Below are 16,047 nucleotides of genomic sequence, written 5' to 3' on the forward strand. Positions count from 1 at the left end.
GGAGGGGGTGGAATGTCTCCCCAGCCTCCCTCAGAAACAGGCCCCTCCTTTCCTGTCCATTCCTGTCTCATCAGGGGGTGAAGTCTCCTGCTCCTCAGCACCCTCTGTGCCTCCTCAACTGCTCTCCCCATGGACACAGCCCCTCCTCACAAGGCTGCAGGGGAGCAGCTCAGAAGAACCTGCAGCCCCCTGACCCCCATCTCCCCTTCTGCCTCACAGGGCTGGGCAAAGATGGGGTCTCCATGGGGGACACTCTCCTCACTCAGGCCTGGGCTGCTCTCAGCAGATACTAGAGGAAGTTTCATCTGTGTGCTCCCCTCCCCCTTGGGTTTCAGCCTTGAGCCGCCCCCCACCCCAGCCAAGGCCCCTCCTGTGTCAAGGTCTCCTCAGCAGGAAGAGGCTCTCAGGGCAGGGGCTGAGCAGCAGGTGCAGCTTGTTCCAGGAATGAGAGGTTCCCTGGGGAGTCAGGGCTGGAGCTGGGGGTGCTTCTCAGCACCTCTGCCAGGAGCAGCCTCTGCTCCCCTCCCTCCTGCTCCCCTGGGTGTGTCTGAGGTTCTATTCCACTAGACTCTGATTTTCTCTGCTTTAACCTGTGTCCTGATGAGTCCAGATTGTGAGATAGCCCCTCTTCCCCATATGCATACAGCAGGCTGTCAATAAATGCCTGCCAGTTAGTGAATGTGAACATTGAGTCTTCTAACCTTCTAATAGGGTATGTATGCCCTTGGCCATTAGGATTGCTTGCCTGATGGCAGGCACCTCCATTTTGTTACACTGTTATTTTCAGTTGTTTTGTTTACTTCTCTGGGCCATGGCTTCTCTTTATATTCGACAAGAGAAGCAGAAGAAGGGAGAGAGAAAGCTAGAGAGCCCAGGAAACAGTGAAGATTTGCAGGGGCTGGAGACCTACCGGCCTCCTACCTCTCACCCCTCCCCCCACCCCTGTACCCCTGCCTGCTGTGTACCTGGTTGCTGTACTACATGTAAAAGCTCAGTAAAAACCTGAGAAAGCCACCAAAGACTCCAGGACTCTCCTTTACCCCTCTACTCTGATCATAGAGAACCAGCTCTGTGCCTTCCTGGCACTACATAGGGACTCCCTGGCGGTAAGAATGTAGGGGTAGGTGGAGAAGAAACTGTTCTGGTTTAGGGGTGCAGGGGTGTGTGTGTGTGTTGTATTACATGAAATGGGAGACCCTCACTCTCTGAGGGCTCTGTGTATTTTCTTTTTTCTGTGTTTCTTGTCAAACTTGACTGAACTCTTACGCATCAGAGAGGGATGTGGGTGAGTTTCTAGTGGGTGGCCATGTTCTCTCAGCATTGGGGGAGCCCCAGGCAGTGGAGGGGGCTGAGATGGGAAGAAGTAGTGGCTGCTGGAGCTCAAAGGGCCTGGGTGGGTGAGGGATGGGAGGGCTGAGAGTTAGGGTAGGGAGGGAGGTGAAGTTTGGTGGGGGCTTCAGGACATGTGAAGGGGGTTGTGCAGGGGTGGTTAAGAGGCAGACTTAGGGAGGGTCAGAGGGGCCTGGCTGAGCCCTAAGGCAGGAAGGGGAGGCTGCAGTGGGCAGAGAAGGCAGTGATGGTGGTGAGACTGTTATAGGACAGGGAAAGGGGCAGCCCAAACCCTGCAAACCTGCCTATTCTAAATGGGTTCTGCCATCTGCCGCATCAACACAAAACATAGGAGACTTTAATAGGAAGGAACTTTAATAAAACTAGGAAACAATACAGGAAAGGCAAAGAGTCTGGTTTCTAAATGAAGCACCCAAAGTTACCCGTCCCCTCGTGGGTAAAAGTCCATCCATATGGGATCGGCCCAGAACAAGGCCCCAAAGCCTGCCACAAGTCCAAAGCATCTTCCAGTGGGGACCCACAGAAAAGGGTCAGAAACAACCAGACAAACCTGGAAGGAAAAGAGCAAAATCAACATCAAGATAAAAGCTGCCATTGTCACCTCCCCACGGGTCTCACCCACATCTGTGTCACCCAGTCCACGACCAAAAGACAAGCGCAGTTTCTTCATGTGTCTCTAGGCTCCATGTGCCTCCTCCAGGTTTCCTTCTGGCTCCATCCCGCTTCCTTCATTCCTCAGTCTCCTCTGCAGCTTCTTCTCTCCCTGCTCATCTCCACCCTCCCTTGAGTGGGGCAGGGAACCTCCCCTTTCCTGGGACCACCCTGTTACAAGACCAGAGCTGGCCTACCCCTGGGCTGCGCTGGTCTGCTCCCAGGTCCTGTGTTTGGGCCAGAGATAAACACTCCAGTCCCAGCGGGGCTCAGGGGGAGGCTGGGTGTGGCTCATGCATTTGGGCCCAGCCTGGCACCGTGATGGGTCAGTGGTCGCCCACTGAGGCCCTCATGGGGCCTCTGAGCCTGACCCAGCTTTGGGCATTAGGAGAATCTGTGCTAAATGGTCTCTGCCCTCCAGATGGCCCCATCTGGGAGAGGATCCAGTTGTAACAAGTACGACTCTGAATGTGATGGGAGGTGGTTGGGAAGGTCCTGGAAGAAGCTGATCTCCTGAGACCCAGACCCATTCTCTGCTGTGTCCACAGGGAAGTCAGACCAAATTCTTGGCTCAGTTCAAAATTTGGCTCAGTCCAAATTCTTCCTTTTCCTCCACCAACTTCTCCCTGCTCCCCCAAGCCTGGCAAAGCCACTGTCCCCTGGCTGAGGCAGGTCATCTGGGGTCACTCTTCTCTTCCTCCCGCACCCGCACCCAGTCACCAGTCATTCCAGTCTCTTCTGCCTTCAGAATAAATTCTCCACCACCAGCTCCTTTCCATTCCCACCTCAAACACCCACATCTGGTCTCAGCAGCAGGGTGCAGACAGAACTGAGGGGGCTTCCCTCTGTGGCCTTGTCTGGCTCTTCTGCTCCCGTCCTTCCAAGCTTCCGCTCCTTCCAAGCTTCCTCTCCAAGCAGCCACTGAATGGTGGTGTCATAAGGGAGGCTTGCTTACGTGTGAGGTGGCAGGAGACAGGCTGTTGAGAGATGAGATGACGTGACTCTGGGGTTTGCTTCACGCAGTCCAGGGTAGGGCCGTGGGTGGGAGTGACTAGGTGAGGCTGGGAGAAGGGTGAGTGGGTGCTCCTAAGCTGTCATTTATTATGCTATTAGTCTCCTTTGGTACATGTTTAAAACATTTGAGACCCCCATGGGGGGAGGGGGTGGCTCAGGCACCTGTTCTAGCAGCTGAGCTGAGGGGCTGGGCTGGAACCACGTCTCCTGGTTCCCTGTCCCCACTCCTCCTTCCACATCCACGGGTGCCTGCTGATTCCATGGTGTAGTAGCGTCTCTGTCTGCGACTACCTAGTTATAGTTTCAAGAGGAGCAGGATAACATAGGTAGTTTTTATAAATCAAGTCAAGAGTCATTTCAACCAATTTTTAAAAAAAACTAGATCTTTCCCACAGATGGTTCCCTGCTGGTCTCACCCAGGTTCTCCTTTGACCATTTTTCTATTTCTCTATTTTAGGTGACTAAGTCTATAGAGACTACCTATCTTTGGGTTACCTTCCCCCACATAGGGGGTGGTGGAGAGATGCCTCTGTCCCAAAGGGGCTCTGGGAAGGTGTGGCCAAGCTCTCTGCAGCTGCTCCTGGGGCACAGCAGCTCCTTGGGGGCATTTGAACCCTGAGCACTCTCCCCTCTGTGACCTGGGAGGTCGGGCCCTGGAAGGTTCTGGAAGACTCTTCCCACCTCCACCCCCAGCACATCCTTGGGGAAGGTTCTTACATGTGGGCTCCACTTATCCCCACTGAGGCTGTCCCTCTCTTGTGTGGAAAGGGGAGGAGCAGCTGACCCCTGTACCAGGAGGTGGAGCCCTGGCCTCTCATCAGTTGACCTGGGAAGCCAGAGGTCACCCTGTTCCAGGGGAGGAGTGTCCCCTACTGAGAGCAGCCCCAGGGCAGGAGGCCTCATCCTGCATGAGGAGTGGAAGGGTAGGCCCAGGACCAGGGGGCAGGTCCCCTTGGGGAGGGACAGTCTGTGTCAGTATTGGGGTGTCTCCTCTGCCCTCCTGCACTTTAGTCAAGGGAGGGGCCACCTCAGAGGAGGAGGGATAGAGGGGGCATGGTGAGGGGATCAGAGGACCACTTGGACCCGTGTGTGTGTGAACTAGAAGGTTCTGGTGTGTAGGATAAATGTTTTTCAGGCTTTTCTGCCTTCTCTCCATTAGCATTGCCTGATGGAGGGCCCCTGGATTTTGTTATATTCAGTTGTGTTGTTTACTCTTGTAGGCCCTTCATTGTGGAGATATTCTTCAAGAGAAGCAGAAGCAGGAGACAGAAGCAGGTGAGAACAGAGAGAACTCCAGAGAGGCCAGAGTGAAGACTTGCCAAGGCCTTGGAGGCCTTCTGGCCTCCTGGCCCCTTAGCCCCCCGGCTCCCCTGCCTGCCATGTGCCTGGTTGCTGCACTACATGCAAAAGCTCAATAAAAGCCTGGGAAAGCCACTGAGGGCTCCAGGACTCTCCTTTACCCGCTCTGCTCAAATCATGAAGAAACCAGCTCTGTCCCTGTACTGCCATTACAATTGACATAAGTCGGCAGAATGATTGCATGCAGACAGGTATGGAGCTCTCCAAATACCTCAGGAGGGACTGAGGAGTGGCAGACTGTGTTTGCCTGTGACAACACTGGACATGCCATGGCAGAACAGGTGATAACCAAAGTGCAAGAGCTGCAGGAAGAGCTAAAGATGCTGCAGGAGCACAGGAGGTGGTCAAGGTCCAGGGGCTGCAGGATGAGACCTCGAGTGGAGGAGGAGATGGCCTGTGAGGACCAGCCCACGACCCCTGAGGCAGCAGAATTGTCAGGGAAGAAAGGACCACGATTGGGAGCTCACCAGAGCTGACACAAGGAACAAGGGATGGACTTGGACTGTCCATTCTGGCAGAAGGCAGAGGAACTTCGGCAGGTTAATTGAAAGGATTGGTGCAGTAAGAAAAGAAAAGCAGACCTCCCCTGGTGGCACAGCGGTTCCTCTCCTGCTGCCCGCTGCTCCCCTCAGCAGTGTATTTTGTCAGTCTGCCTGTTCTGTTCCCCGCTCTGGCTCTGGTGAATCCTTTCACCCTCCCACACTTCTGACTGTACCCAGTGCTTGTATAAATAAATAAATAAATCTTTTGAAAAAGAAAAAAAAAAGAAAAAATCCAGGCTAAGTTTCTCACAGGTAGAAAATTTGTTGCGCTCCCAGGCGAGGTTCACCTATCCTGTGGGGGTTGGAGAAGTCGTGCCCATTGGGGCAGTCTTTTATAGGGCGGGGTCTGGCCTTGGCGGGAGGTAGAGAATGAGAGTCGATGTTACTTATCAAAGAAGATTTTTCACTCGGAACTGGTTGTTCTTTCAATGCTGCTTATCAGGGCCCATGCAAACCAGGCAGAGCTGGCTCCTGGGATGCAGTTGGCAGCAGTTTCAAGTTCCCCCCCTCTACCCCATCTCTGCCTTGGCCTTGACCTTACATTAATGTTATGTTTTGGGGACCCTGAGGGAGGATGGTATTGTTTGTACACCCCAGGAGATGGGAATCTGAGGGTGGCCAGTGGGCCTCAGTGTTTAAAAGCAGTCTGTGTACTGCCCAGCAATTCTAGGGCCACAGCCTGGAGAGGCAATGGCCAGAGTAGAGGAAGGGGCAGGCATGAGAAGAGCACAAGATTGGCTAAGGGAGGAAGCCCTCACCAACTTAGAAAGGCAAAAGTGGGTGCTGAGATTGGGAAACCCTGAGTGGCTATTAAGCAGCCTGAGTATGGTAAAGAAGGCCAGCGAGTCTCTTAAAATCACCTGTGGGTGACACCCTGTTCACGGTTGAGTGAGGGTAAGGAGCTGAGGAACCCATCCTTGGGGGACGGGTGGGGAACATGGCTTGTGGTGGAGCCCACAGCCAAAGAGGGGACTCAAGAGAGGCCACATATGGAACTTGTATCCACAGATCCCCGACCCATGTGCTTGTGCAGTGGGGTGGCCTGAGTGCAGGGGCCTGCGTGTTGCATTGGTGGCAATGAAAGCCGAGTGTTGGAGTGACCGCAGACAGGAACTCTGAGGATTGGGAGATTACCCCAAAGACAGAATCTCCAATCCAAGAGTGAGTGCATCCTGGGGGTGGATGTGGTGTGAGGCTTGTGGCCAAGACCACAACCGGAGAAGGCCAGAAAGTCTGATGGCTCCTGGTGCGTGATGGCAGATGCCGTGAGTGGTTCCCCTCCCTTGAATGAGCAGTGCCTTTGGCAGCAGAAGTGCTGGATCACCTGCTGGTGCCAATAATCATCTTTTGCCACTAGGTTGGTGCCCCACCTGGACTCATTTGTATTCTTTTGTATTGTGTTATTGCCATTTCCTTTTGTGGGCCATGGCTGCAGTGTTCCTATTTGCCAAGGGAGACTTGTATATACTTGTATATAGATTGTATGGCAGAAAACCCTGAGGGGGTGGATTGTAGGGTAAATGGTTTTCAGGCTTTTCTGCCTTCTGGCCATTAGCATTGCCCTGCCTGATGGAGGGCCCCTGGATTTTGTTACATTTTTACATTCAGTTGTGGTGTTTACTCTTGTGGGCCCTGGCTTCAGTATTGAGGTACTCTCCAACAGAAGCAGAAGCAGGAGAGAGAAGCAAGAGAGAACTGGAGAAAGAAGGTCAGAGAAACCCAGAATACTTGCCAGAGCTTGGAGGCTAGCCAGCCTCCTGGCCCCCCCGCACCCCTGCCTGCCTGCTGTGTACCTACCTGGTGACTGCACTACATGTAAAAGATTGATAAAAGCCAGAGAAAGCCACCAAGGGCCCCAGGACTGTCCTTTACCCTAGTCTGCTTGAATCAGAGAACCAGCACAGTGCCCTTTGTGGCACTACATGGTGCCAATGGGTCTTCTGTGTGACCCCTGATGCAGGAGCAGCTGGAAGAGGAACCCAGAGAACTGACTGGCAGGAAAGAGACTTGGGGGTTCTGGTTAGGAGAGGGAGAGGCTGCTTCTCTCCCACAGAAGCTGGTCTCCTGGGGACAGTGTGGCAGGAGAAAGCCTGAGAGCAGTGTGTGTGTGTGGCGGGGGGTGTGCAGGAGGACAAGATGAGGGGAGTGGGTAGGGCAGTGGGCAGGGCAGGTCTGAGTGCCCCTGGGCAGGCAGGGAGTGGGAAGTGCAGCAGGACAGAGGGACACTGCCCTGTGAGCCAGGGCCCTGTGGGGGAACCTGGGAGCTCACTGGGGAGAGAGTGGGAAACAGGGGGGTCTGGAGCAAACTGAAGCTGGTCCCCCCAGCTAAGGGGCTGCTAGCCAGGCAGCTGCCCCTGGTTTTCAGAGTAATGTGGACACAGAGCTCAGAGCCTCTTGCTCTGAAAACCTTGGCTGGGTCCTTATTTCATTTGTTCCCTTTTACATTTCTCACAAGTTCTTTAAACCCTCTACTTTTTTTTTTCTTCTTGCATAGAGGAACTGGGGTCTAGGCCAGAGGTGGGGGGTGGATGATTCACCAGAGACACAGTGGTAAACCTCTCTACCTCCTGACTGCGAATCGAAGGAACAGTGGGGGCTGCTCCTCCTGTGGTCTCAGGGTGGTGGTGGCAGAAGTGGATGGGGGTGTCCCTGGGATTAGGTCTGTTTTAGCTTCTGGGAGCCCCCATCCTCCCCACCAAGAAGCTCCCTGGAGACCCACCAGCAGCAGGGGTGGGGAGACATGGTTCTGCAGGTTTGGCTGGGCCATCTGGGAGGAAGGAGGGGGCTAGTTTGGGGTGTCTCACCCAGGCTTCCTCCCTGACAGGTCCCCCTTTCCTGTCCCTGTCTCAGCAGAGGGTGAAGGCTTCTGCTTCTCAGGACCCCCTGTGCCCCCTCAGCTGCCCCCCAACAGACACAGCCCCTCCTCACAAGGCTGCAGGTGAGCAGCTCAGGGACTCTGCTTCCCCCTACCCCCCATCTCCCCTTCTCTTCTCCCTCTGCCTCTGTCCAACCAAATGTTATCCAGGAGGCTGCTCCTGACAGAGGTGCTGTGAAGTGCCCTCAGCCCTGGCTCTCCAGGGAAACCCACATCCCCTGGTTTCCATAGCACTGTCTTATCCCCAAGTGTCTTCGCTTAGTGCTGGAGGCCCTCCCCTGCCTCTCCTCTCCCTCCCTCCTCGTCTTGTGCTTTCTTTTCTTACATATCTTTCCCTCTGGCAGTTTCCCCTCCTTTAAAATTATTACCTTTTGCTCATTTTTTATTATGATAAAATTTATTGTTAATTGTTTGATTATTGAATTTTCAAAATACCATTGCTTTAAATCCTTTAAAATAGGTGTACAGGGCCTCCCCGGTGGCGCAGCGGTTGAGCGCTGGGTTGCGAAGCTGCCCGCGGCCTCTGCGGCGCCGGTTCGATCCCCGGCTGCTCCCCGGCCACCGGCGGAGGATCCCACATGGCGCGCAGACCTCTCCTGCCGCCCGCTGCTCCCCTCAGCAGTGTACTTCGGTCCTTCTGCCTGCTCTGCTCCCCGCTCTGGCTCTGGTGAATTCTCTCACCCTCCCGCGCTTCTGACTGTACCCAGTGCATGTATAAACAAAACAAAACAAACAAACAAAATAAATAAATAAAACATGCCTCTATAAAAAAAATAAAAAATAAAAAGATTTAAAAAAAAAAAAATAAATTAAAAAAAAAAAATAAATAAAAAAAAAAAAAATAAAATAGGTGTACAGTATAGGGTCTCCCTGCTCAGGTGTCATCACTGTAGCTCTCCACCCCCCAGGCACCCATACCCTCTTCCATAATCCATCATGCTCTTGCCCCATCCCACAATTTTGACATTGTTGATTCTTGCAAGCAGGAGCCAGGAATATATTTCTATTTCTTTGTGTCTTCTCTTTCTTTTAACAGTGTTTTATACCTTTCCTTGTACAGATCCTTTACTTTCATTGTTAGGGTTATTTCTAGGTTTGTAACTTTTTTGGATGAGAATGTACATGGGATGACATACAACATATGCTTGTATGCGTTCTCCTTTCATGTGTAGTTCCCATGAAATTCCCAGCACCAATTCATCTGCGAATCATCACCATAGTCCCTTGTGCTCTTCTCTCCCTTGTTTTGATTCCTCTTGCTCCTACTCCCTTGTAGAATATCTCAGATTTATAGCTGCCTGATAATTTTGTTTTATTATTATTTATTATTGTGATTTTTTTTCTGATCCTTTAATTGTTTAACTTATATTCCTATACAAGTGAAATCATTCACTATTTTTTTTTCCTTTCTGGCTTATTTCACTGAGCATCCATCCATTTTGCTCCATCCATGTTGCTGCAAATGGCATAAGTTTATCTTTTTTGATTGCTGAAAATAGTCCATTTTTCTATGTACCACATGTTCTTGATCAAGTTATCTCTTATTGTGCTTTTGGGTTGTTTCCAGGTTTTACCTATTGTAAATAGTGCTGCAGTAAACATAGGGTATCCTTTTGAATTCATGTTTCTGTGTCCTTTGTGTAGATTCCTAGGAGTGGAATTGCTAGGTTATACGGAAGCTCCATTTTTAGTAGTTTGAAGAATCTCCACACACCTTTCCATAGAGGCTGAACCTGAACCAGTTTGCACTCCCACCAGCAGTGTAGGAGAGTTCCTTTTTCTCCACATCCTCACAAACATTTGCTGTTGCCTGTTTTTTAATATGTGCCATTCTCGCTGTATCTTATTGTGTTTTTGATTTGTATTTCCCTGATTTCAAATGATGTTGAACATTCTTTTCATATACCTGTTCGCCATTTGCATTTCCTCTTTGCATAAGTGTCTCTTGAGTTGTTCTGCCCATTTTTTGACGAGATTGTTTTATTTGTTTTTGTTGAGACGTGTGTGCTATTTGTAGATCTTTGTGATTAGTCCCTTATCAGTTGTATTGTGTGCAAAAATTTTCTCCCAATCAGTGGGGTGTCTCTTTTTTTTTGGTTACTGTCTCTTTTGCTGTGCAAAAGCTCTTTAATTTGATGCAGTCCCAGCTGTTCACCTTTGTCTTCACTATCACTGCTTTGGGTGATGTCTCTTTAAAGATGTTACTCAGATGTATGTCATGTAGTGTTTTGCCTATATTTTCTTCTATGTATTTTATGGTTTCAGGTCTTATGTCCAATTATTTTATCCATTTTGAGTTGGTTTTTGTGCATGGAGTGAGGTAGTAGTCTAGCTTCATTCTTTTGCATGTAGCAGTCCCGTTTTCCAAGCACAATTTTTTAACCAACTGCCCTTGTTCCAGTACATATTCTTTACTCCTTTGTCAAAGATTAGTTGCCCATAAATATGTAGGTTTATTTCTGGGACTTTATTCAGTTCCATTTGTCTGTTTATCTGTTTTTGTTCCAGTACCATACTGTCTTAATTATTATGGCTTTGTAGTATGCCTAGTATGCCCAGTTTGAGGTCTGGGAGTGTGATGCCTCCATTCTCCTTCTTTTTAGTCAGGAGAGCTTTTGCTATTTGAGGTTTTTTGTGGCTCCACATGAATTTCATCAATATTTGTCCTATATCTTTGAAGAATGACATTGAAATTTTTATTGGAGTAGCATTGATCTGTTAATTGCTTTTGGAAGGATGGCCATTTTGATAATGTTAATTCTTCTAATCCAAGACAACAGGTGTCTTTCCATTTCTTTGTGTTTGCTTCTATTTCTTTTAACAATGTTTTATAATTATCTTTATATAGGTCCTTCACCTCTTTTGTTAGGTTTATTCCCAAGTATTTGATTTTTTTTTCAATTATAACAGGGATGATTTTCTTGATTTCTTCTTTAGATTGAATGTTTGCATATAGGAAGGCTACTGTTTGTGTGTTGATTTTGTATCCTGTTATTTAGCTAAACTGGCCTATATTTTTGATTAGTTTTTCCTGAGGAGTTTTTGGGGTTCTCTATGTATATGATCGTATCGTCTGCAAATAGTGATAGTTTTACTCCTTCTTTCCTGATTTGGATTCCTTGTATGTCTGTCTCTTGTCTTATTTCTCTGGCTAGGACCTCCAGTATTATATTGAAGAGCTGTGGTGAGAGAGGACATACAGAGGTTTGTTGTATATATTTGGCTTTTATTACATTAAGGTATGTTCCTTCTATCCTGAGAAATTTGAGGGCCTTTATCATAAATGATGTTGAACTTTGTTGATTGTTTTCTCCACATCTGTTGATATCATCATATGATTTTTGTTTTTTTTTTGTTCATGTGTGGAATCACATTAATTGATTTTCAGATGTTGAACCATCCTTGTGTCCCTGGAATAAATCTCACTTGTTTACACTGTATTATCTTTCTTTTTTTTTTTTTTTTTTTTAATAATAAATTTTATTGTTATATTCCCCATACAATTGCAGCCCCCCCATTCTGACCCCAATCCCTCCCCTCCCGCCCCCACCCCCCTAAAAGTGTCTCTGGTTCATAGTTTTTTGTTGATTTTGATTTTCACTTTCTTATAGTTATTCATTTTCCTGGTCCCTTATTTAAGTTTTCTAGATTCCTGCTATGAGTGAGACCATCCGGTATTTTTCTTTTTCTTTTTGGCTTATTTCGCTGAGCATGATCCCTTCCAGCGCCATCCATGTTGCTGCAAATTGCATGTGTTTATCTTTTTTGAATGCTGAGTAATATTCCATGGTATATATGGACCACATCTTCTTGATCCAGTCATCTATTTTTGGGCATTTGGGTTGTTCCCAAAGCTTAGCTATTGTAAACAGTGCTGCTATAAACATAGGGGTGCAGGTGTTCTTTGGAATTGATGTTTCTGTGTCCTTTGGGTAAATACCTAGGAGTGGAATTGCTGGATCATATGGAAGCTCTATGTTTAGTAGGTCCAGAAATCTCCACACAGCTTTCCACATACACTGTATTATCTTTCTGATGCATTATTGCATTCTGTTGGCTAGGATTTTGTTGAGGATTTTTTTTTCCATCAGTGTTTATTAGAGAGATTTGCTTGTAGTTTACTTTTTTGTGTGTTGTCCTTGTTCGGTTTTGGTATAGGTATCATGTTGGCTTCATAGAATGTATTTGGTAGTATTCCTTCCTTTACAATTTTTTTTGAAAGAGTTTGTGTAAGTTAGGCACTAGTTCATTTCTGAATATTTGGTAGAAATTTTTGTGAAACTGGTCCTGCACTTTTGTTTCTGGGGATGGTTTTGGTTACTGTTTCAATTTCCTGCTTGTAATTGGTCTGTTTAGGTGCTCTATTTCTTCTTTATCTAGTTTTGGATGATTGTGTAATTCTAGAAATTTATCCATGTCTTCTAGATTGTTGAACTTATTTGCATATAACTGTTCATGGTAATCTCTGATTATTCTTTTAATTTCTTCTATGTCTATTATAATTTCTCCTCTTTCATTTATGATCCCATTTCTTTGTGTCTTCTCTGTTTTTTCTTTTCTTTTTTTTTTAAGATTTATTTATTTATTTATACAAGCACTGGGTACAGTCAGAAGTGCGGGAGGTTGAGAGAATTCATCATAAGAATCTATAGGAAGTAGACCTTGACCTGGGATTTCATTCTATCAGACAAGATTTCATAAAACCCTTAGAACAAAAGAAAGGATGATGGGGCCTCCCCTGGTGGTGCAGCGGTTGAGCGCTGGGCTGCGAGGCTGTCCACAGCCTGAGCTGTATCCTGATGGGGTCTCTTTGGGGTCTCTGTCTGCAGAGTCCTTCTTCCCCTGGGCCTCTCCCTGGAAGCCGGCTTTCCTAGTGAGTCTGCCCTTGCTGCTGCAACTGCTCCTGGGGGCTGCCTGCTACACCCAGAGAGAACATTCCACATGGATGCGGGAGCTGCAGGAACAGAGGAACCTACATCAGGCTAAGGAGGAGGACAGACAGAACAAGGAGGAGACCCTGAGGACACAGGTAAGGCAGGACAGGGGCCAGGCTGGTGAATGTGGCAGTGGATGCTGAGAGGGACAAGCTGACACCAGAGTCAGAGCCCAGGCCACTCTGCAGTCAGGTCCATTCAGGAGGCTGAGGAGACCCAGAGAGGACAGTGGAGCTTAGATGTTGAATGGGTCTGATGGTGGAACTTATAGGACAGAGGAGGGTCTTTTCTGTTGATTCTCTAGGCTCACAGAGTTTCTTTTCTTTTTTTTTTTAAGATTAATTTATTTATTTACACAAGCACTGGGTACAGTCAGAAGTGCGGGAGGGTGAGAGAATTCACCAGAGCCAGTGCGGGGAACAGAACAGGCAGACTCAGGAAACACTGCTGAGGGGAGCAGGGGCGGCAGGAGAGGTCTGTTGCACCATGTGGGACCCTCGCCAGCGGCCGGGGACGGAACCTGCGATGCAGAGGCTGGGGCAGCTTTGCAGCCCAGCGCTCAACCGCTGCGCCACCGGGGAGGCCCAGATTTTCTTTTTAAGGAGGTAGTTTATGCATATATTTTTCAAACTTTTTCAGATGAACTCCAGGAAATTCTAGGTAAGCTCTGTTCTCCCTCCTGATCTTTCTGTGTCCCCTTCCTGGGAGACATTCTGGTTCTTAGCTCACCTGTTTCCTGTGTTGTCTTTCAGACCAGAGGAAGGCAGCTTACCTGGCTGGTGAGTTAATGCTCCAGGGGTCCTGGATCTCCTGTCCCTGTGCTCAGGTCTCCCTCTACTTGTCAAAGCACAGACATGTGGACCCTTCCCTGGGGTGGAAGTTGTAGCTGGTGGGAGACAGGACCCTGCCTCATGGGCTCTCCCAGATCTGGGTGCTGTTTCCCCCACTGTGGGATCCTGTGGGGTAGTGACCACTGGAATCTTCTGCATCCTGGTCTCATTCCAACTCTGACTTCCCCACCAGAGAAGAGTCTGTTCTCTCTGCTCCTGAAGATGCTGATCAGTAGTGATGGAACAGGGAGTGAGTGGTGGTGGGCTCCCCTAGGGCCACTGGTCTATGATCCTGTGTGGCACATGCTGAGGGGGGCAGGCATGTCCCGTCTAGTGATTAGGACTTGTGAGTGACCCTCCCTCTACAGCCTAGTCAGGGTCTGGGTCTGTCTCTGGTCAGAAAATTAATAAACCTTCTGGCCTCCTTCCTCCTGTCCCACATCCTTGTCCTCACCCATCCTTCCCTCCCTGTCTGCTCTCCAGACCCCTCTCTCCCTCCATCTCCCCCCAGAGCATTGATACTTCGGGGTCCTCATCTGTCCACGCGCTTCATGGGGTCCTGGTGCTCCCTCCAGACCCTTCCCTGCCACAGCCCTGCTCAGGCTGCCCGGGCCCCCACATGGGGCATCAGAGCTCCAGCTGCTGCTGACACACATCACCACACCCTGAGCAGCGTCACCCACACAGTTTATCATCTCACACACCTGCAGGACAGACACCTGAGACCGTGTCCTGGGACTAACTCCAAGGTCTGGTAGCCCCTTCCTCTCCCAGGATCTAGGGCCCCCTGCATTGACTGGGGACCCTATCCTCTGTCTACACAGCCTGCCATGCAGCCTCTTTCTGGCCCTGCTGCTGTCACCATGTGACTGTTTCTGAGCACAGGTCCAGGGTTATGGCTGTTAAGGCTCATGGGATTGGTTCCCCCTGATGATACACAGTAACATCCCTGTTTCCAGTCCTGTCTCAGTCCCACCTGCAGATTCCTCTTTCCTCTGTTAAGAACACATATTTCCACGTTCATGGAATTAAGACATGGACATCTCTGGAGCCATTACTCTGCTTTACAGAGAGGTTTCTCTTGGAAGCTTCTACCTCTCTGGGCTTTGTTGGAGGCAATAGATAAGGCCATCCAATATTTCTATGTTCTTCTCTATCTATAGGGATGGTTTTGCTCCCACCACCCATGCCAACATGAAGAGATCACTAGTGTTGATCATCTCAGCATGGGTCCATGTTCCCTACTCTGCACATCTCTCTTCTCTCTAGAGCCCTCTCCACTCCCTCCTGAGTGGGCAGGACCCTCTGCTGAGTGTCCTGAGTCTCTTCACTCATGTCACAGTCACCCCCACATGCAGCTCAGTCAAGGTGTAACTCTGTCTCTCTCTTTCTCTCTCTGTTTTTTGTTTGCCAAAGAGATTTATTCAGAAACAAAATGTCATTAGGAAACAAAATGTCATCGCCTACCAGGCTCCATGTCTCTCGGCTCCCACAGGCAGCCCCTGTTGTGCCTTTGCTCCCAGGGGGCAGGAGCATAGGGCCACACACAAGTCTGCACTGAGTTGTAACCTCTTCCCCCGTGACTCAGAGAGATGCTGCACAATCTGTTCTCTTAGTTCTTTATAATCAGGTGCAGTCCTGGACATTTTGATCTCTGTAAAAGTTTTCCAAAAAAAAAAACCTAGTTTTTGCTGGATGGGTTTGTGACTGGTGACTTGAAAAGTATAAATTGATGGTCATTTTGATCAATTGGTGTCCAGGCTCTCCATCCTAGGTATTCAGCTTTATGGCTCAGCTCTCATGGAAAATTGCAGCATGATTGTGTGTTTGTATGTGTGTGTGCATGCCCACATGTATGAATCTAAAAGATAGATGTATCAACTAAATGTTTGCAAACATTTGCCCCTATAAATTCTGTTGCTGTCTTATAGGAAAATAGACGTAGGCCCTGATGTGTTCTGCATCTAGAGTCCTTCACGTATGTCTCTTGAAGATTGGCAGAAGGAGCAGTTCCAGGCCTGTGAGTGACTCTGTTCTCTCTGGGACTGCTCAGCTTCTGGCTGAGCCGGAGACTTCTGTTCTCTGTGTGGACAAAGACGCTGCACCCTCTGTGGGGGTGGGGTGGGTGCAGCTGTGATGTCACACAGCTGGGCTGGTGGGGTGACTGGTCATGGGTGCTGAAGGGCTCCTTAGTCCTTGGGTTCCAAGCAGTCCAGGCCTGTGAGTGACTGTGTATTCTCTCTGGGTCTGCTCAGCTTCTGGCCTCCCTACACAGATGCTGCACCCTCCATAAGGGTGGGATGGGGTGTCCTGTGACATCTCTGATCCTTCATCAGTCTCTGGCTCCTTCTCTTGCTTGGTGGGCTGTAGGCTGGGGTCATAGGCTTTCATTTTAGGGATCATAATCTCCCCCAAAAAACTAAGTATCTGGGGTGAGGTTGTTGTGCCCTTGTTATGGGGCGGCTGAGGAGTCGTTGAGTAATAATGGGTCC

At 49.0% G+C, this 16,047-nt stretch overlaps 1 protein-coding gene across 1 annotated transcript in view; it reads left to right on the forward strand.

Annotated features, from left to right (window-relative positions):
• The window catches only part of LOC119251373 (butyrophilin subfamily 3 member A2-like), a 56,324-nt gene extending 42,120 nt beyond the window's left edge, over nucleotides 1-14,204 (forward strand). The window contains exons 9-10 of the mRNA XM_054698134.1: nucleotides 12,621-12,820; nucleotides 14,067-14,204. Of these exons, the coding sequence (XP_054554109.1) occupies nucleotides 12,621-12,820; nucleotides 14,067-14,204 (338 nt within the window). The remainder of the gene's footprint in view (nucleotides 1-12,620; nucleotides 12,821-14,066) is intronic.
• The last annotated feature ends 1,843 nt before the right edge of the window (nucleotides 14,205-16,047 follow it).

This window comes from Talpa occidentalis, unplaced genomic scaffold, assembly GCF_014898055.3.
Source record: "Talpa occidentalis isolate TD23 unplaced genomic scaffold, MPIMG_talOcc4v2.1 talOcc4.2, whole genome shotgun sequence".
NCBI lineage: Eukaryota > Metazoa > Chordata > Mammalia > Eulipotyphla > Talpidae > Talpa > Talpa occidentalis.